Source organism: Diabrotica undecimpunctata, chromosome 2 (assembly GCF_040954645.1).
Source record: "Diabrotica undecimpunctata isolate CICGRU chromosome 2, icDiaUnde3, whole genome shotgun sequence".
NCBI classification, from domain to species: Eukaryota; Metazoa; Arthropoda; class Insecta; order Coleoptera; family Chrysomelidae; genus Diabrotica; species Diabrotica undecimpunctata.
Window position 1 is genome coordinate 77,730,208 of NC_092804.1, and position 23,392 is coordinate 77,753,599.

A 23,392-nucleotide genomic window follows, 5' to 3' on the forward strand; every position below is an offset into this window, starting at 1 on the left:
AAGCAGGTGTAAATATCGCAAGTCATATCTCTGCATCTTTGAAATAATACTTGTAGACTAAACAGTGCATCTCTTTAGAGATGCAGATTTATTTTTTTAAGTTTTTAATTTTTAAGTTTAAGAAATTCAGATTGTACTCCGTTTGGTCCTGGAGCTCTACCTTCTTTTAGTGATATTATGGCTGCTCTTATTTCTGCCACTAGTATAGGTGGTCCTGTTTCCTTAGGTATTGGGAGCTGGTTCTCTCTCTCATCAAAAAATAAATTTCTTATGTAATTTTTCCAGGTATCATTGATACTCTCTTTGTCCACGATTATCTCTCCATTGTCATTAACAAGTTTACTTATTCTTCTGTTTTTACATTTACCTGTAATTTCTCTTACCTTCTTATGCACGTTGAAGTCGTCGTATTTACTTTGGAGAATTTCGATTTCTTGGCATTTTTTCTCCAGTTCTTTCTGTTTGGCTTCTCTGATCTTTCTCTGTATCTCTCGCTGTAATGTTTTATACATGAAGTTATCGTTCTTGTTTTTCCTTCTTTCTTCCATTAGTTGCAAAATCTGTGTCGTCATCCATGTCTTATTCTTACCTTCTTCGTTCTTCATAAAATTGTCTTTAATGTCGTCTATTGTTTTCTTAAGGGATTCTATCTTATCTTCTGTGCTTTCCGTTGTATTATCGATTTCTTTAAATTTTCCATTTAATGTTTTGCTGACTCTTTCTTTTACTTCGCTACATTTCAGTTTTCTCATGTCATGTTTTTTTACAGTTTTTCCGCGTATTTTCTTTAACTTAGTTCTATACACGCCCACTAAAGGATTGTGGTCAGATTGAATATCAGCGCCTGGGTAGGTTTTAATACTGTTGAAACTATTTCGATATCTTTTGTTAACAAGCATATAGTCTATTTGATTTCTAATAATAACGTCTTCTCCGTTGTCTCTAGGTGATTTCCACGTATACAGGCGTCTAGGCGGTAGTTTGTAAAATGTGTTTAGCACGATTAAGTCATGCTCAGCTGCAAAGATACTCATTGTTTCTCCGCGTTGATTTCTCTCTCCTAATCCATGTGGACCAATATGTTGCCCTTCTTTTCCGTTACCTATTTTTGCATTGAAATCTCCCATGAGTTTAAGGAGTTCGTGTCTCGGTATATCTCTTATAAGGTTGCTTATTTGTTTGTAGAATTCTGATATTTCTTCATCACTATGGTCTGCTGTGGGTGCATAGACTTGTATAATGTTTGTGTTCACCGGTGACGTATTTATTTGTAACAAGAGGATTCTATCGTTCACTGGTATGAAGTTGTTGACTTGTTTGGCTATACTTTTATGCGTGATAATTCCAACCCCATTCTCATATTTACCATTTTCTGATCCTGAATAGTATACTCTGTAGTCTTCTATATCACAATAACTTGAGTCAGGCCACCTCATTTCACTTATGCCCATTATTTCTATTTTCATGCGTTCCATTTCTTTAATTGCGCATTGGATTTTTCCTGATTGAGCCATCGTCCTAACGTTCCAAGTGGATATCCTCTTCAGACAATTCGTGTGGACTTTTCTTAAAGGTGTTTTATTGGGTATTTCACAGGGATTTTGCATATTAACGACCTGAGAGGCCCTGTGGTCATGGGAATGACCTCTCTTGCCGGATCTTGGTCTCCGATGTCCATGATCAGTATGCGACTTTTTATTGAGTTGTACAGCCATTATAATTGTACTAGAGATATCCATAGGGATCTTTAATATAGTGGTTTCTCGTTGCCTTCTATATTCTTATGCCGTTGACCAAACCATTGATTCTTCCATCTTTGGGGCCGGTTTCTCAGCCCCAGGACAAAAGAGTGCCCTACCACCTACCAACTCGTCCGCCCGGAGCCGTTGGTCGGTAAGTGGGGGACTGCTTATACCGTCTCGCTTAGCAGTTCTTCAAAATTATTCGCCCAACTGTTTAGTATTTGTTCTTTGTCACTAATTATGGAACCATCTAAGTCTGTACATGCTGCTATTCTAGGTTTAAATTCTTTTCTGCAGCTGTTTATCTTCTGATGCAATTTTCGCGAGTCTTTTCTATTGTGGTGGTTAACAATCGCATTTAGAGCGTTATCGTATGGCTCTTTTTTTTCTTCTATACATTCGTTTTTCTTCTCGTCTAAGATTTTAGAACAGAAAGATTCTTGAACATTTTGCTAATAGAAAAATATAATTATTTTATATATTGCTCTTAATACTATTAACTAAATCAATTTTTCATTTAATGTATCAACTTCCTAAGATGATTCTAAGGGTTTGTTATAATCGGCTGCACTAATTTTGCCTCTGTATCAGCAACAGAGTCGGGAAAGGAAAAGTTTCCCTAGGGAAAACAAATACAAAAGTTTTCCCTTATTTTTTCCCCATTTGAAAAATACTCGGTGTATTCTCGTGAGGATTTCAATATTTTCTTTAGATTTGGCGCCGCAATTCAATTTCCAGATTATCAAAGTTACATGAAATTTTCTAGACCGATCGAAAATGTTTTTCTCCAGAGGTTTCGCTCGTATTTTTAAGTGACAGGTGTAATTGCTTGACGAAGAAGAAAAAGTTTTTACAAAATTTTTGCAACTTTATTTTACAATATACAATAAAGTTCTGTGAAAAATGTTCTTTAAGTTTTATCACTCTGTTAAACTCGAATTAGATAAAGTTGATATTTGTGATCTGGCGGTTTTTGACTATGGACTTTAACAATACTGATTTACGTGTATTTTTTACACTTATAACACTTATATAAAATATATTTTTATTAATTTAATGGTTATTTATTATTATTAACTAAGGATTATTAATATTGGTACACACAAATGCTTAAACAAAAGAGTATCAGACCACGGAAAGAGTGAGCTCAATAATAAACTTATATATAGTCTTATATATTTTACAATATTATTTTTATTTTAAACATGTGTTTAATTAGGATCTGATAGACACTTTTGTCTTAACTAACGTTCAATGTTTGTAGATTTAAATGTTTTCATAAACAAGTACATGAAAACGAAATTTTGTTCATAAATCGTTTTATTTTTAGTTTACAATATAATATCATATGTTCTGTGAATTCGGATTTTCCACATTTACAACAGTTTTTGTCAGACAGTCCTATTTTGTGTTCTGGGACCAAAAAAGTCTACTTATACATACATTGTTTTCTTAATAGTCGATGTATTAGCGCAGCGTTTAGAAAGAATATCTGGTTAAATATTGTTTTAAAACAATTATTTTTATGGAATTGTTTCTTGATCTCTTTAACCCATTTACGGCCAAAGGTGCGTAAACGCAACCTTTATTGTTAATTTTTTTTTGGCCCGAAAATAATTTTTTTAATGTTTTTTTTTTATTGAAGTAACATCTCAATAGATTGAGGTATATAGTATCATTTTTCTTTTGACAAAAATATTACTTTTTAAATATTTTAAGATTATTATAATTTTGCATAATTTAAAGATTTATGCACATCTTCATACAAAAATTTTTTCCGATACTAATTATAAACTTAATTCATATTTTGTATTCTATAATTATAAAAATAAGTTGAAATTTTTATTATTCTAAAAACTTTTCATTCATACTTTAAAAATAAGGTCTATAATTGCATGTTTATACGATGGATTCGTATACGCACCTTTGGCCGAAACCATATTATATTTTTTTCGTAGACTAAACAATCTGAAATTACGATCTCGTCAATAGTCAATAAATACACTTCATTCACTATTTATAAAATTGCTGTGTGCTGTAAACGTTATATTTGCTATTTTCTTGACTTAAATCAGTTTGAAAGTTTCCTTGTGTTTATTTGTTTTATATTCCATATAAGTTGAAATGAGGTAAGCTAAATTATTATCATATGAATGAGTGTATATAGTAGTAGTTTTTTTTGTTTATTTTAGTAAATTCTCGAAATATGAAATGAAGAGGGCACTAACTACTAAAGAGTTAATGGCTTTGTTAGAAGAAGACTCAGACTGTGAAAATGCTGACTCAGTTGATGTGGTTTATGTGCCGCCGGAAACAGATGAAATTTCCGATGTGGAAGACATTGATGATAATGTTATTGGTGAAGAAGGAATAAAAACAGATATTGCAGGTACATATGAAATACAAGTGAATGGGAATTCTGACGATTCTGATGATGATATTCCTCTGAACCAAAGATCAAAACGTCTAAAGAAAGAACCAGGCAAAAATAATAAATGCAAATTTGTCCCAAGTTGGGTAAAAACAGATACTCCTTCGTACTCGGCAGTAATTCAACATCAGTCTGATCGATATTTAGAAAATATAAAAGCCAACCATGGAGGCAAGTCACCTATTGAAGTTTTTTCACTCTTTTTTGATAAAGAAGTAAGTGAGAGCATTCGATATTTTACAAATATTTATGCATCGCAGAATAACCGTCACGATTTTGAAATGAATGATACAGATTTAAAAAAATTTATTGGCATATGTATATTATCTGGTTATCACACTCTGCCTCAAGTTGATATGTATTGGTCGAAGGATGAGGATAAAGAAGTGCACATTGTAAGAGAAAGCATGAGCCGACATAGATTTCGTTCAATCAAACAGAACATACATTTGTCAGATAACACCTTACTGAATAAAAATGATAAATTTGCAAAATTGTCACCAATTTTTCAAATAATTAACCGAAAGTTTGCACAATTTGGAGTCTTTGCAAAAAATCTTTCCATTGACGAGGAAATGGTTCCATATTTCGGGCGACATTCGTGCAAAATGTTCATCCGTGGAAAACCTGTTAGATTTGGTTTTAAACTATGGTGTTTATGTTCTGATACTGGTTATTTGTTCAAATTTATTCCATATGGCGGAAAAACTGAGAAAACAGATAATAGTTTTAGCTTAGGAACGGCAGTTGTTTTGAATTTACTTTCGATAGTTAAAAACCCACAGCAACATAAGGTTTTTTTCGACAACTTCTTTACGTCATATGCTCTTTTTGGACTATTGAAAGAAAAAGGATTCTTTGCAACAGGAACAGTAAGGGAAAATCGCACTGCTAAGTGTCCTCTAGAAGAAAACAAAATTATGAAAAAAAAGGAAAGAGGTTCATATACATGTGCATTCGATTCCAATTTAGAAGTTTTGGTGACAAGATGGAACGATAATTCAGTAGTGACTGTAATGACAAATACATGTGACGTTTTACCCCTTATGCAAACTAAACGTTATAACCGTAAAGAACACAAAGAAATTCTTATCCCTCAGCCTAATGTAATTCACCAATATAACCAATACATGGGTGGAGTGGATCTGCATGATAATGGCATTGCGAATTACCGTATTAAAATAAGAGGAAAAAAGTGGTGGTGGCCGTTGTTTACTAACATGATTGATAGTATGGTGGTAAATAGTTGGAAAATTTTTAAAATTGCGAATGATTCTAAAATTTCCCAACTGGAGTTTCGTTCAAGATTGGTTCTTAACTTACTAAAATATAGTGGACATGCAGAGAATAGTGAAGAAACCGCTACATCATTGTCAAACTCAGTATATGGATGTCCATCTAAATTTGCTTTACCAGATGAAACTAGATTCGACAATATTGGCCACATTATAAAAAGAGACGATAATAGTGCAAGAAGAAAATGTCGGATGTGCAAAAGTAATACTATTTATTTATGTAAGAAGTGTACAGTGCATCTACACCCCGAATGTTTCGAAAATTTTCATCTTAAAATTTAATTTACAGTTAAGATATAATATGTTCCTTTTTTAAAAATTGTATGCGTATTCGGCCAAAGGTGCGTATACGCACCCACCTGTTTTTCCTTTCATGAGAAAAAAAAATTCTTTTTGGTTGTAAATTAGTCTTAATTTATGTGTTTTTAATCCAATCTAATAAATCAATTGTCAAATTTCTCTTTGTTTATTGTCTCGGCCGTTAATGGGTTAATATACTTGCATGAGCATCATTTAGTGTAAGTTTATATTCACACTTAGTATCTTATGTTTTAAGTGTGTCTATTCTGTTCGTTATATTTTAATTTGAGAAATAGGCGGTTACTAGAATATTACCGAACAACAGGAAAACTTGAAAACTCCGAAGAAAAAAATAAAGAAGAAAAAATAACACAAGTAGGGCTAAGAGAGGTACTAATTAAAATTAAATATGAGAAAACAAAATCTAATGAAATAACTTACAAAATATTCAAGTAAATGGTAACAAGAGGGAGGAAGTATTCTTAAAAATATGTAACAGAGCCTCAAATGTGGAAGGGGAACAAAAGGAATGTAACTAATATCGTGATATCACTCTACAGTGCCGGCAAAAAAGATCTTTACATTGCCAAATAAATCACTAAATTCGAAGAAAAATTGCATGCGTTTATTTGAAGGGAGAGGGGATAACGGACTTGCGACAGCGGCTACCTGTACTTTACTGACCGCTTAGTTTCTTTCAAGTTTGGGATCGTTAAATTTTAAATTAAAGTGAAAAATATATGTTAAAATAAACTCATACAATAGGAGAATGTTCGTGCTTTAACATTACTTGAGAAAAAGGACTCTGTGATTATCCGTAGCAGATGTTGGTGTTTCAAGAGACGCAAGTTATCAATTGAAATGGTTGGCTGCTTAGTGACCTTCAGGGACTGTTCCAGAAAGAAAATCTGGTTCTGGAGCTTCGAAAAAAACATCATCTAGGTTTGACACCATAATCAGGCGTGAAATAATGTTGAACCCGTCCATAACTGCCACAGATCTCAAAAATAAACATCCTAATCTCCTTCAGAACGTTTCAACAAAAACGATTCGTCACCGGCTTCACAAAGATCTAGCATTACCAAGTTGACGTGCTGCAAAGAAGCACTAGCTTAAAAAATTAATAAAGAAAAAATATTAGATTTTTGTAAAAGGTATCAGTATTGAACAGCTGAACAATGGAAAAAAGTCATGTGTAGTGACCAAAGTACGTTTAGGTTAGTAAGATGAAGTTTGTTCGTCGTTCACACACCGCATCAAAATATACTATTTTTCTGCAGTTTATTGTAGTCAAGTACAAAAAACAAATAGACTGGCATATTGCCAATCTATTTGCTTTTTTAACTCATCTCTCACTTCTTTGTCCAAGTCTCCAGTATAAGTATCTAGACAGTGTAATTCCTAGGTATTTTATAACATTACTTGTTCAATACTGATGCCATTAATTTCTATTTTACATCTGGTTGGTTCTTTGCTGACTACTATTGTTTTAGTTTTATTACATAAAATTGTCATATTAAATTCTTTTGCTCTTATGTTAAATCTGTAGACCAGACTTTATCTTGGGCTATCAATATTGCGTCGTCTGCGTAACAGAGTATTTTGATTTCTTTGTTTCCCATTCTGTATTCTCTTCCTTTGTTAATGGTTTTGATGATTTCATCCATGATCAAATTTAAGAGTATGGGGCTCAATTAATTGCCTTGTCTTATTCCGCTGCCTATTTCTATAGGTTCTGTAAGTTGTCCATCTATTCTGATTTCCATTTTGATGTTTTGGTAGATGTTTTCGATAATTTTTATAATATTTAGGTGAACTTCTTTATTATACAGAAGATAGATTACATCTTCAAGTCTTACTCTGTCAAACGCTTTCTTTAGGTCAATCACACAGAAATGCTGGTCTATTATACTCTAGTGATTTCTCAGTAAATAACGAATATTGCATCTGTACACGATCTTCCCCTACGAAAACCCTGTTGTTCATATGCTAAACTTATCCTCTGATTTATTAGCACTTGTAAAATTTTAGTTGTAGCGTAGTATTTAACAAGTTTATACCTCTGTAGTTTTCTGGCTGTCTTTTATCTCCTTTTTGGAATAGTAGAATTAGTTCGCTCGTTCTCCATTCTTCCGGTATTTTATTGTGTTTTATAATTTTATTAATTAATGTTGTTAATTGGTCATTGCTGCTCCACAATATTTCACTTGTTTGGTATCCCGTCTTTACCTGGTGCTTTTCTGTTCTTCAGGTTTTCAAGTATTTTCCAAACTACCTATACATTTATATTAAGTTCTTCGAGTAGCTTGACAGAACTGTTGCCAATCTCAATCCATGATAAAGAAGGAGGGGGTCTACAGCCAAGTTAGCACCCTACTGATAGACTTTAAAACCGTACAGCTTATAGAACCAGGATAATGGGAATTACTAAAAGATAATATTTATAAAACTGACCAAAAAAGAATTATTACAAGGGACTTATTTAGCATTAAAGAAAAAAAGCCAGTGCATATACTCAGTTGTGTAATATCTTTAAGAAGAAGGTGTCAATTATTATTGCAACAAAACTGAGGTATTTTAAATATTTAATATAATTTTTATATTTTGTAAAACTAATTCTAATTATTATGTTGTTTATTATTGTTGTTTGTATGTTTATTATAATGTTATTATATTTTTGTACAATTAATTATGTTTGTTAAGTTGCTTTTTGTTGGTAAACTGCGTTTTGTTTCAAAGTATTTTTATTGTGATGTCAAATCAACAATTTGTTTGCAAACTAGCTCCAACGAATGAAAATAGAACTTTAATAAATCATAAGTGAAAGATAATTAAAAATTTAAACAATTTCCTTAGTAAGATCCAATAAAAAAATTTGTATACCACTGATCCCTTTTATATTATATCTATTAAAAATTTCCATAAAGTTTTTAAATTTTTTCTTAATCAACAAGATCTACAACCCTGCTGTTTTCGACATTTTTCAATAATGGGTCTGTATCTCGCTAATGTGTAAATCTATTGATGATCTAGGTAAGAAATCGTGAATTTAATAAAAAAAGTAGTCGCGGCTTCTTGCTAATTTTTTCTATCTTCTCTAGTTTTCGGTATATCTTACGGTAGAAAAACATACTAATTTGAGATATCCTAGACAATTATTTTTTTAAAAGACTTACTGTCGAATATTGGTATATAAACATGGAAAATATGTTTATTTGTGTTGGTACTACCTGTGAAACCTATGAATTTTGACTTGCATTTCGATAAGGCAAGATTGGCTTTATTTATTTTCGCCGTGGAAATCAGTACTATTTATTAGATATTAGATATAAATTTTTTTCCACGATCTGGTGGGTTACCTTTAGTATTTACTGAGGTATTTACTTCCGTTTTATAAATGAGACACTAAAACTAAATTAAGGCTCACCGATTACACACAGAAAACGAATAATTTGCTTTGAATATTCGACTGATATAAAGTATTTATTTGGAGTAAGTTGTAGATGTATTATTTTTAAGCCTCTTAGTTTTGGTGGGTTGAAGTGGGATATGATTAAAGGTATTTAATTATTATTTTGTGTGGTTGGTTTCGATGGTGAAATAATATATTTAAAGGTGGTTGCGTATACTATAAAATAAATAAAATCACTTGTAAATTTACTAAAAAAGCGTGTACAAGATTATAAAAAAATGAGGTGGATAACTGAGAAGGAACAAGATTTAGAGTAACTGGGTATCACAAACTGCAAGAAGCAGAGAAATGCAAAAGAGTTAGCCATACAACTCCAAGGACTTAATTTTAAAATTTAAATTTAAAAAGTTAATTAAAAGGACTTAATTAAGTTATGTGTTCGCATAACCTGTAAGAAAAGGGACACATATAATAAGAATGGCTGCACAACCTAAAAGATTAACACAAATGTAGATCAAATGAACTTTTCGGAGCAGCCGTCTCCTAATTGCTATGATGATTGCCGACATCTGTCGCAGAGATAGCACTTAAAGAAGAAAATGTACTTGTAAAGAAAAAGAACTTGTAAAACTTATGTACATACAAGCTTTAGGAAACTTGTCCGTTCTGCTTTCTTTTTATAAAAGATGAGTCATGGCTATAACATGGGTATTTTATAACAAAAATCGACCTGTTTCTGGATTTCCCTCAAAACTCGACGGTTCTCGAAATAATGATAATATTCCATAATTTAGCCGTTCACTATATATATATATATATATATATATATATATATATATATATATATATATATATATATATATTTTATATATGATGTTGTGAGAAACCAGGCACGCCATGGAAACTCTGAGTCTGGAATAAACATAAAAATATGGAGCACCCTTAAAATTGGTACGTGGAATGTTCGAGGATTGCTGGAACCCGGAAAATTGGATGTAATGGAAAACGAGATACACAATTATGCCATTGTATTAGAACGCTTTAGAACCTCCGTAAAAGAATACATAACCGTCAGCGATCGGATAATTGTTGTCAGAATGAATGCCAGTCAGTTAATCTTAATGTAATACAAACATATTTTATGCCCCAACAAGCGAAGCTCACGATTAAGAGATCGAAACATTTTATAGTACGTTGGAGCAGACGCTTAGGCAGCTTCCAAATAGAGAAATCACAGCAGTCGTAGGCGATTTCAATGCTACTTGCGAGAGACCGTTGGATTATATGGACTTAGCCAAAGAAATGACAGAGGAGAATGCGTGCTACACTTTTGTATAGACAACAACCTGTTTGTTATTATTACATTCTTTCAACATCACCCAAGACGACTATACACTTGAATATCACCAGGAAATAGATACAGAAATCAGATAGATTTTATACTGGTAAAAACCCGTTGGAGGAGCGCTGTTAAGGATGTTAAGACCTATCCAGGAAAAGATTGTAATAGCGACCATCAATTTTTATTAGCTGAATTCCACATAAAGTTAAGAAACAGTCGAAAAACAGGAAATACAATAACTAAATGGCATCTAAGATATAACGATCCGTACAAAAAAGCTGCAATGCAAAAGCTATGTGACCTCAAACAATCATTAAATCCAGAAGAGTCCTCAAATAGCATATGGACAAAAACAAAATCCATATTGCATAATGCTGCGAAAAACATTAAGAGTAATAGAGAAGAAAGAAGGAAACAATGGATAACAGACTCCACGTGGACTAAAATACAGGAGAGGAAGTGCTTAAAAGCCACAGGACTTAACAGTGAAAGTGATAAAGAGGCCTATAAAGCGCTGAGCGGTCAAATAAAACGACTCTGCAAAAAGGATAAGAACACACACTTGAACAAAATCTGCATGGAAATGGAAGGGCATAAAACCAAAACTGAGACCAGAGACATGTTTAAAAAAATAAAGCACATAACACGTTCCTTTACACCAAACTACCTTGCTATCAAAGATGATAATGGAACTCTACTCACTTCTAAAAAAGATATTTTACACAGATGGAAAGAATACTGTGGACGACTGATGATGGAGGAAAGCACAGACGCCCCATCACAACAAGAAGATGCCAGTTTTGTGACGGAACCTGACGTACTAAAAGTGAAGTTGAAGCAGCAATTATGAGGCGAAAAAGTCAGAAAGCTGCCGGTCCAGATAACATACCTATTGAAATGATTTGGGCCCTAGATGACGTTAAAGTGGATATAATACATCAAATTTGTCAAAGATTGTGGGAGACAGGTAAATGGCCTAAGGACTGGACACAATAACTACATATTCCCATACATAAAAAGGGTGCGAAAGATTTATGTAGCAACTATCGCACAATTGCTCTAATTGCGCATTGCAGTAAGATACTCTTACACATAATTCTCTAAAGGATAAAGCCCTTTTTACTACCTAACATTGCGGAGGAACAAGCAGGTTTCGTCCTGACGTGGTACTAGAGAACAAATTTTAAACGTGCGGCAGATTGTAGAAAAATCCAAAAAATTCAACATCACAACATATTTGTGCTTCATAGATTATAGTAAAGCTTTCGATTTGGTTAACTGGAGTAAAATGTGGCAGGTTTTGTCTGAAATGGGAGTCCCCAATCATCTGATACTGCTAATTAAAAGCCTGTACAATAATTATGCCAGAGTTAGAATAAATGGGGAACTAACCAATAGTTTCAGGGTCACAAAGGGCGTGAGACAAGGCTGCATACTAAGCCCAACATCTATGGTGAATGGATAATGCGGAAAGCTACTGAGGACTGGAACGGTGGCATCACCATTGGCGGGAAGAAGATTTGCAACTTGAGATATGCAGATGATACTACTATCCTCGCTAGTTCTGAAGCTGAATTGATTCACCTGCTACAACGGATAGAAGACGTAAGCTTAACGATGGGCCTTAAAATAAACAGAGATAAAACGAGAATCATGATAATTGACAGAGCTAACAACAATCAAAATCATCTGGTCATGATAAACAATATCGCTGTTGTAGATATATTTGTGTATCTGGGCTCATTAATAACCAACAAAGGAGGCTGTACTGAAGAAATAAAGTGGCGGTCAGCAATCGCAAAAAGCGCTATGGCAAAATTAACAAAAATTTGGAAAAGCCATGAAATAACTACCGATACAAAAATGAGACTAGTAAAAAGTCTAGTTTTTCCAGTTTTTACTTATGCATCGGAATACTGGACCCTTACTGAGAAAGACAAAAAGAACAGATGTATTTGAGATATATTGCTGGAGACGAATGCTGAGAATACCATGGGTGGCCTGAAGAACAAATGAATCCATACTGGACCAGCTAAACATAAAGAAAAGACTAAGAACACAAATATCAGAACAAATAATAAGCTATTTTGGACATGTGCTTCGAAGAAATGATCTTGAAAAACTTACCATCCACGGAAAAGTAGAAGGCAAAAGAAATAGAGGTAGATCTCCCACACGATACACGGACCATATTTTTGCTACCATTGGCGCTCCATTGTCAGAATGTACTAAAATAGCAGAAGATAGAAAAACGTGGAGAAGCATTGGGAAATTTAGCTAATAACTTTATGATATCACGATACCTGCATCAGGTCAACGTCTAAGAAGAAGAAGAATATATATATATATATATATATATATATATATATATATATATATATATATATATATATATATATATTATATATAATATATATATATATATATATATATTATATAATATATATATATATATATATATAATATATATATATAATATATATATATATATATATATATATAGATATATATATAGATATATATATAAATATATATATATATATATATATATATATATATATATATATATATATATATATATATATATATATATATATATTGTTATGATTGTTTATTTTGACTTTAATCTTAGTTTATTGAGCCAATAAAAACATATAACTTATTTGTTATCAAAAGTAAAATAAACTCCTTATATTACCTGTCTTCGATGGATTCAATGATTTTCTAGTTGTCTTTTAGCGGGATAGAGAAGAAATGATAAGAATAAAAAAAATATTATATTCCAAAAATTTACGTTTCTTTATTTTATATGAAAGAATAAACAATTATCAAATTCTGTCGTTATCTTATCAATCAGCATACAAGAAAATAACTCAAATTTTTATAATAATAAGATTTTAAATCTACATACATTTATATTACGTGAAAACCAATTTTACTTAAATTTTTCTTTACTTGAAAAAAAGAAACAACAAAACTTTAAACTTTTGATTAGCCTACCAAAACCTTAGTTCTTAAATTTGAATGCTAATGACCATGATGTCAAAACGATCCTTCACAGATATAAAATTCAATTGTACAAACACTTACAGCTTATTTTCTTGTTGATTTATATGTTGGAACATATCCAGAAAAATCCAGTCTCCTCAACGATGTGATCTCTCTTCTTTGGCACCCGGGCTCCTTCCTAACGTCTCTGCAAACCTCCTGCAGACTACACAAAAACACCTGATTCACTTCTCCAAACTTAGCTACTTATTTATGACACAAGGACCTCCTTTTGTCAACTTGATGCCGTAAGAATACTTTCACATATACTTTACAAAATGCCCACGGTAGATACAAGGACCTCTTTTAATCTACTTGTTATCTCCTTCTGCAAACTATTCACTTCTTTTCACAACGCCGGTATCCAACTCACGAATCACACCCTATCTTGAGACAAACGACTGTTTCCTTTCGATGACCAAATTAAAACTAACTTCTCCGGTCTCATGATCGGCTCACAAAATTCCCATTTAAAAACGACCGTCCAATCAAAAGCTCAAATTGTGTTTACCATGATTTTGGAAAAGCCTAATTTCGGTTTCAGAGAAAAACTAAATAGCTTACTTTAAAATTGGTTTTGTCAATACACCATTTATACATATTTCAAAAGATTAGAATGTGGTTATTTAATACTCGACTATACAAATAATGAAAAGATTAACTTACAGGTAAAATGTCTTTTAATTCTATAAACAAAGGTTTTTTGATAATTTTGTTTGAAACGGAAAAAGGTCGTTTGCCAAACAAATTTCGATTCTTATCTACACTAAATCTTATCTTAAATTACTATATACATTTTTGTTTATAATGATATCTTAAAATTTTATTCCGATGGATATTTTTATTTATTTTTCTTTGGTTGGGAAAGAAGAAACATAATATAATATATATATTTATATATATATATATATATATATATATATATATATATATATATATATATATATATATATATATTTATACAAAATTAGTTTTTCTTGGGTTTAGGTTCAATAAATTATATTAGATGTGGAACTAGATTTTATTTTCCATAAAAATCAACGTTTCGGCAGAAAACCCTTGCCTTTGTCATAATTCTAAAATGAACGAAATTAAGAACAAACAGTTATTGTAAAATATGTATATATATATACATATATATATATATATATATATATATATATATATATATATATATATATATTCTTCAGAAACAATTACAACTACAAATTAATGAACTTAATACAGCCAGCAATGAGGTAGGCCTAAAAATGAACCTAGCAAAGACTAAAATAATGTGCAATGATCTGATTGCCAACGTGGAAATATAAATTAATGAAACCTCGCTAGAAGTAGTAGATGAATACATAAACCTGGGACAGCTCATACATAAATCGGAATCACTACTTCTAGAAATCAACAGACGAATAAAACAAGCGTGGTCAGCATTCGGACGAAATTCCATAGTCTTCAAGTCCAAAATGCCACTATACCTCAAGAAGAGAGTATTTGATCAATGCATATTACCCGTCTTGACATATGGATGTGAAACTTGGATATTAAAGAGAGAAATAACGTCGAAACTTCAAGTAACTCAAAGAGCAATTAAAAGATGTATGCTAGGGATAACAAAGAGGGATCGTAAAAGAATTGAATGGATACGGAGGCAAACCCAGGTGACTGATGTAATCCAAAGAATAAAATCCCTGAAATGGCAATGGGCAGGACATATGGCAAGAAGAACAGATAACAGATGGACCACTAGAACAACTATGTGGTACCCCAGGAACGCTAAGAGATCAAAGAGGCGCCCGAATCTCAGATGGGATTATGATATAAGAAAATTAACAGGAACAACGTGGTCTCGAATAGCACAAGATAGAAAAATATGGGCGCAAATGAGCGCAAATTATTAGAACAACGAATAACTAAGACATCGTCGAATAATAATAAGAACATAGAATAACATTGAAATAAGGGAGGCTGCAATGTAATTGGAAACGGTTGATAAAGCTGCACATGATGATGATGATGATATATATATATATATATATATATATATATATATATATATATATATATATATATATATATATATATAACTTACCAAACCTTACCAAAACGTAAAAATAGACACTGACATTAATGAGACATTAAGTGACAAATATAAGTTGATATCTGATATCTCATGGTTTACTGCCATTAGTGTGTAATAGTGCCCATATAAAAATAAGCCGTTACATTCCTGACTACGAAATTAATAAAAAACGCACTTATCTTTATCAACTACCTTATACAACTTTCCAAACCCTTATATTACAAAAACTGGAACATCGAGAAGACTCTAAAAATTTAAAAATGTGCAGGGTATTTAATTAAAAATTAGACAAGTTTGTTTTACCCTGTCACTATGGGTTTCTCCATATAAAATATATGAAAATATGTTTAAAAAATGGATCTGACTATGCTGCAACATTTGCCTAAATATTTTTTTCAGTTCTCTTACGACAAATGGGTAATTGAAATTCCTCGCAGTAATGCCGCACCTTATGTATTGGAAATCACAAGCATTCACATGTGTATTGTTATATAATTTTATGGGTAGATTTGTTTATTCTATAATGTCATAAATATCTTGTACTGACATATATTATTTGTTAATTTGCTAAATCTTTAACCAACGTCATTTAAATGTAAAATCGTCAAGCTACTTTAATTACGACTTTCTAGATGACCCTGTTGTAAGTTAGGCACGTATTTAAAATTTAAGTAAGTTTATAATATGAATTTAGAAAAACTTTTATTATACGAAACTAGATATAGACTAACTTTATACGGAAAAAATTGCAATAGTAATACCTTCACCATTAATCAATGCTAGTAAGAAACTCTTTCCTTGCCATTTACCCAAATTATAAATAGATTACTTCTCCTTTGTGTTTCTGCTTTTATCCTTATTTACAGAGACGTAAGCAGAATGTTTGTATATTAGAAATAGTACGGGTAAAAGGAAAAAATATCAAAAATAATGTGTATCGATAGAGACTAGGTGTTTGTCTTATAGATCTGTTTTAATAACTGCAATGGCCTTTTATTTTTAGCTATCCTTAAATAATAAATAACACGTTTAACAATATTTATCTTTATATTAGAGTTATATATAATTTAAAATATTATTAATAAAAATATAAATCAACTTCTAATAAAATTTCGGCATCAAACTAAATATTTATGACAAACTAGGTTAAATCATTTAAATAAATAAAAATTAAGGATATTTCTGGAATTAATATAAAATTAATGTAAAATATGTATTAAAATTAAATAATAAAATAAATTATTTGGCATAAAAATTTTTTTGTTACTTGAGTAAAAATTAAATGGAAAAAAATGAACTGAGTAAACCTTTTTTTAATGACAAAAAATAACATCCCATTTTTATAAAATTAATTTTAAGGGTATACATTGTCACACGGGTATACATTGATCTGTCTTTTTAGAAGCGAAGCTTTGCTACTGGCGTTGTATTACTTTTTTTTCTCTGCAGTAAAATGCTGAGTCAAGCGTCATTAAACTAGTGCCACAAGACGGCCTCGTCACGGGTAGCGTCATAGAATAGCGGTTCTTGATATCGATTCACTACTCTCGATCAATTAATTTCTAGTCATCATATATTTACTCTAACTTAAATTAACTTTAATTAAATTAAAAACTGCATAAAAAATAACTAACAGAATATAGATATTAAATAAGAAGTAAAAAATTAAAAGAATATCTGTCACTAAAAGATTTGATTCGTAACAATTATTGTTAAAATTTCATAAAACCATTAACATCCGATTAATAACACAATTGCATCATCTGTTTAAATTTAATAATAGTTCTTGTTTTAAAATAATTTCATATAAATACAATATTTATTTAGTTATATTTATTTATTAATATTTAGTTTATTTAATAATTAAATTGTAACGATAAGACTACAAAAGAGAATTGAAGTACTATTATAAAATAATACCTCAATCAACTATGGGAGCTTATCGTCTATGCTTCGCCTAGCTCAGTCTCTCAAGTGTGAATCCATCTTGTCTTAAACTATTAAATAAACAATGAAAATTTAGTTGGTAATAAATAAAACAATGAATTAACTAGTCATATTTATTTAGCATAAAACAAATAAAATAATGATATTTTGCACAAGCAAATCCTGCCTATTGCTTTACAATAAACAAATTTAAAATTGATACTTATAGCTTCAACTGGTTGACAGGGTAAGTTGATGATGGCTCCTGATGATGGTTGGATTGATTATCACTAAATGAGCAGATTTCAAGTTGATGGAACGCGTTGTAGTTTTAAGCAAAATTCATTGATATAAATTTCATCTCCGTAGACATCGTTCCGTCTTACTACAGTAGTATCAATAAATTATTCCATAAATTATTTCATAAATTATTCCATAAATTATTCGATAAATTATTACATAAATTATTTTATAAACTAGAATATAACACAGGGTGTATTAGCAAAACATCAAAGGGGGTTAACTTCCTTGCCAATTATTTTACAAAATCACAAGTAAACAAATAGCAGATGGCAAGGATAAGGTAAAATAAAATTAATATTAAAATTAGTTAAGTTTTGTAAGATTTCTACATGTATAAAATCAAAAACGTGGCTTTGGAAGAGGTGAGGTTATGAATATTGAAAATACCTTATAAAATATGGGTATTGGCTGTGACTTTAGCCGGTAGCGTTATCTCGCGGTTTGAAACTTGTACTTTTCTTGTAAAACCGGTGAAAGTGAAATATGACAAAACGAGAAAAATAGATATTTATCTAAAAATACACAATTTATAAACTGAAATATTAGTGTAAACTGATTACTGAACGAATACATAGAATGAATAATAAAAGTAATTACGCTTTTTTATTTTATTCATTTTAATTATAATATTTAAAATATAAGTTCCTGCGACTGGATGACTACTTACGCAAGAGGCCATTGAGAAAAAGAAGAAGTTATGTGAAAATATTTAAAGGTTAAATGTTACTTTTACACCTCTTGTTTTCATTTTTCATTCTGTTATCGGTTTACTGTTTTTTCTTAGCATTATTTTTTGTGTGCGTAGGTTTTAGGTATCAATTTGTTTAAATTTTATCAAAATGGATATTAAACATTACACTGGATTTAAGTCTATATCACATGATATCCCATTTCAACCAGTTAAGTACGCCAAAAAAGGGAAAGATTTAGTTGATGCAGGGCATATACGTAATGTTTCGGATTATAGTAGCTGCATCCAGGCCTCAGGTACATAACTTGGGCTCATTTCTGCATCAGATTTACTTCCTCCAATAAAGTGATCACTGCAAATTAAATGACGACTTTTTGGAGTCCATAATGATCCCTTCTCGCTACAAAATCAATTATTTTTTATTTTACATCATAGAAATATCATTGTACAAAAAGGGTGTACATATGTGAAATTATAAATATAATTTCAGTTAATGAGGACTGTATTACATAGGGCTGGTTCAAATAAATTAGGATATGTGGTAAAAGGTTATACAGATTATAGCAAATTAAGTTTATATAAAGTCTTACCAATTCTTCTGCTGCACATACACACACTCGCGGTATTTAGAGGCTTTCAGTCGCGGTTGTTCTTCATACGGGGAAACTGTCCGGTTACCGGTTTCTGAAGACGTGTTTCGCGGTACTAACACTTAGATCACACGAGATATAGCACATTTGCGTCTGTACACGATTTAAAATAGTACTTGCGGTATTTTTCGCGTAACTATAAGCGAGAGAGATAATTAGAGTAGAGAAAAAGCGTGGTAAGTCTGCACCAAGCGATAGGTAGCGATTGATAGAGAGATAATACGTCTGCCTAGTAGGACTCAGCAGACGAAAGAGAGGACGACTGTCTCTAGCAACAGTCAGCAGTCAAGAGAGAGTGTCTGTTATCATCGAGAGACAACAGGCAAGAGAGTGTGACTTTCTTTGCTATCTTACAACTGTCTGTATTTCTAATGGAGTGGGGTTAAAATGTGAGTAGGAAGGGTTGGAGAACGGGAAATAATTGTAAAATTGTGGTAGAATGGTAGCTAGTAATACAGCGAAAAAATGACATGATTTTTCGCATGTGAAAAAATTGAACATACTGGGGGCGGGCGAGAAGAGTTACGCCACTGGGATAGGGTATCAAATAGTTACTTCGAGAACGAGGGTAAACCAGTATACATTAGGGGTACTGTTGTAATGAACTAAGATAACTAAAAACTATTTAAAATCTAGAGAAACTAAAGTCTATAGAAACTATATACATGTTTGGCAGAAAGTACCACTATTGGTTAAAGGGTAACCTAGCTACTTTCTTTATTGACCTAAGATATTCGCCATTAGGTGTGGATACCCTAACAGTTCGAACAAGAGAGTCTTTGCCTGGGAGCACTTCGATAATCTTTGCCAGAGGCCAGAGGAGTGGGGGAGTCTCTTCATCTTTAATTAGTACAACATCACCTATCTTTAAAGGATCAGTAGCGATGTTCCACTTACTCCTACTTTGGGTCATATGCAAATATTCCACTGACCACCTTTTCCAAAAGGTTTGATGAATTTTCGAGATATGCTGAAAGAGGGAAAGACGGTTCTGTGGTATTTCTGAGAGATCTGGTTCTGGTGGACTTGTGAGACTTTTTCCTACAAGAAAGTGTCCGGGCGTTAAGACTGAGAGATCATTTGGATCGTTTGAGAGCTGAGTGATAGGTCTTGAGTTTAAAATGGCTTCGATTTGACAAATTATTGTATAAAAAACTTCAAAGGTAAAACGAAGATTTCCTACAAGACGATAAAGATGGTATTTGGCACCTTTAATCCCTACCTCATGCAACCCAAATTGAGAAGGGTTACGAGGCACTCCAAATTTAAAACGAATAGAGTTTTCAGAGCAGAAATTAGTAATCCTCTGCGAGAAGTTCTTACTTTTAAAGAGTTCGTTTAACTCAAGAAGCTGATTGCGGGCACCATAGAAATTAGTAGCATTGTCTGACCATATAATCTCGGGAGCGCTCCGCCTTGCAATAAATCTTTTAAGGGTGAGAATAAAAGCATCAGCTGTTAAGCCGGTGACAAGTTCGATATGAACACATTTGGTGGTCATACATATGAAGAAGGCTATGTATGCTTTATATAATGGAGCCTTTCTAAGATGAGAGGATCGGATCATGAAAAAACCTCCGTAATCTACTGAGACCTTTTGGAAAGGTCTTGTCGAGAGAACACGATCGGGATGGAGATCTGCCATAAGTTGTGTTGACTTATGTGTCATGAAACGGAAACATTTCACACAGTCGTGTATTATCTTCTTTGTTTGTCTTAGTCCAGAGATAGGCCAATATTTCGAACGAAAATTTGACAACGTGGTCAAGGCACCTGCATGTCCCAATTTAACATGCATTTGTTTTATCATTAATTTGACAACTGAATGATTAGATGGTAGTAGCAAGGGATGTTTCTGTTCGAAAGAGATAGGGGCAAATTCTAATCTACCACCTACATGAAGAAGTCCAGTTTTCTCAGAGAGGAAGGGGTTTAGTGCCCTGATAGTTTTATCAGAGATTATTTTCCGATGTTTTAACTCATGAAATTCTTTAGGAAAGGCCTGTGATTGTATGTACTTAACAATCACAGTGGTGGAGGAGCTTTTTTCACAAACTTGCAGTGGTCCTAATTCTAAAGGTGAATTAGTATGTCTATTTCTTAGATTTGAGAGAAAACGAAAAACATATGCTAGAGTTCTCTGAATTTTTAAAAATGACGAACATTTATTAAAAAGGGTTTCAAGGGTATTATTCACTTGAGATATGTCAGAGGTTGTGCTTAAAGTAACCTGAGTGTGTCTGAGTTCCAGTAAATCTCCCGTCCATTCTTTTATCCTGAATTGAGAGTAGTCTATTACACTGGAAACTAAAAAGGGGGGACCTTCGGTCCACAATTTTTTTAAAATTGACTGAGTGATATCTGAGGCTCTAGAGGGCAAATCTGCTACGTTTAAAGAGGAACTTACATGATGAAATAAAAAGGATTTACTTAATTCTTTGATTTGACTGACACGATGAAGTACAAATGGATTCCATGTAAATTTAGTTGTTAAAATCCATGTTAAAGCGATGAGGCTGTCTGAAAATATGTGAACTTCAGATATTGTGACGTTTTTTGAAAGAACTTCAAGTACCTTTCTAGTAAGAGTGACACCTAATAAGATACCAGACAATTCTAACCGAGGAATAGTTAGTTTATTTTTTAGTGGAGCTATTCTAGTTTTCGATGCTATGAGGCGAGACGTGACTGTGTTGTCACTATACACGACTCTAAGATAGACACAAGCAGCATAAATGTCCTGAGAGGCATCGGTGAAACAATGTAATTGCATATCCGATTTAGGCAGTGGAAGTGTCAGGCATCTGGGAAATGTAATTATTTTAGATATTGATTGGAATGTATCCAATAATGATTTCCAATCCGGGATCAATAGGTCATCCAGTATATCACTGTACCAGTCTAAGGGCAATGACCAGATAAGTTGTAAGAAAGATTTAGAGTGTACTCTAAAAGATAAGAGTTTTCCTAAGGAGTTATACATTCGAGAAACATAGGTACATAATTTTCTTTTTGTTAAGGGAGGCGCCTCTTCACAAATAGGCAACTTAAAAGAAAAATCGTCTTGATAAGGTGACCTGTTAATACCTAGGACCTTAGAGAAGCTACTAACTAAGTCAAGATTAACTTCTGAAGTGAAGATCATATTATGCTCATTTGAAAAGGCACGAGAATTTAAATATATTTTATAGAGTTGGAAACCGTGAATGTTCAGAAGCGAGCGTAGTTGAGAATAAAGTATGTGTAACCTTTCCAAGTTATTGGCGCTGGTCACGATATTGTTGATATTTGCATAATTTTTTATAGTATGAGAGGCTACTGAGTGTGTGGTTTGGTTAACAAAAGTTTGAACCTGAGGGACAGTAAACAACGGAGAAGGGCACGTTACATTAACGTTCACCATATCAGGAGGCGGCAATGCACACTGGGCCTCCAGTAACAGAATATGGTTGGGCACTGCAGGAGCTGTTGTTACTTGGCCCTCTACGAATGGTAGGGCCACGGTAACAGAAGAAAAGGCAGGTTCGACTGAATCTAATGAATTAGATTGTGAGGGGGTATGAGTAAGAATAGTTTGTATTGAGAGAAATTTGATGACATCCGTGTCAATACGAGGCTGTGAGAGGAGTATTTGATTTTCGTGTGTTAGTGGAGGAACAATGGATTTATTCCGAGAAGGGATAATTTTCAAAAAATTGACATGTACAGCACCTTCACAAGGTGTTGTAATTAATAATAAATCAATAGATTTTTGTGTAGGAATTTTATTGAAATGTAAGAAAGTGGGAGTGAATATATTCTGAGCTTGAATAGAGAGTTTATTAACCTGTCGTATATTTAGAGCATTTAAAGTTTCAGGTTGAGAGATATCTTGAATTTGTATATGAGTTTGGGGAGGTATATTTGCCAATTCCGCTTGCACACCGCAAGAAGGCGGTACTTGAGTTAAGTTTTCAATAACCAATGGAGACAAATTGACAGTTTTTAGAATAGGAGTAGAGATTAAAATATTTTGTGTATGTAAAACTTGACTTGAAACCAAGGTATTGGATTCTTGTAATATTTGTGGGGGAGAAATGTTAAGAAGCACGGGAGATGCAGATATTACAGTTTCAGTAATCATATTTTGTTCTGGAGTATTTTGAAAAGTGACTGTGCTGGTAACACATTTTTTA

General features: G+C 32.4%; 1 protein-coding gene across 1 annotated transcript; it reads right to left on the bottom strand.

The window, feature by feature from the left end:
- Nucleotides 1-1,909: 1,909 nt before the first annotated feature.
- Nucleotides 1,910-22,200, bottom strand: LOC140433731 (uncharacterized). Its single transcript, XM_072521708.1, has 2 exons — nt 20,440-22,200; nt 1,910-2,194 (listed from the first exon to the last, which is right to left on the bottom strand). Exons 1-2 carry the CDS (start codon nt 22,198-22,200, stop codon nt 1,910-1,912), a joined length of 2,046 nt encoding a protein of 681 aa, XP_072377809.1.
- Between the last annotated feature and the right edge of the window lie 1,192 nt (nt 22,201-23,392).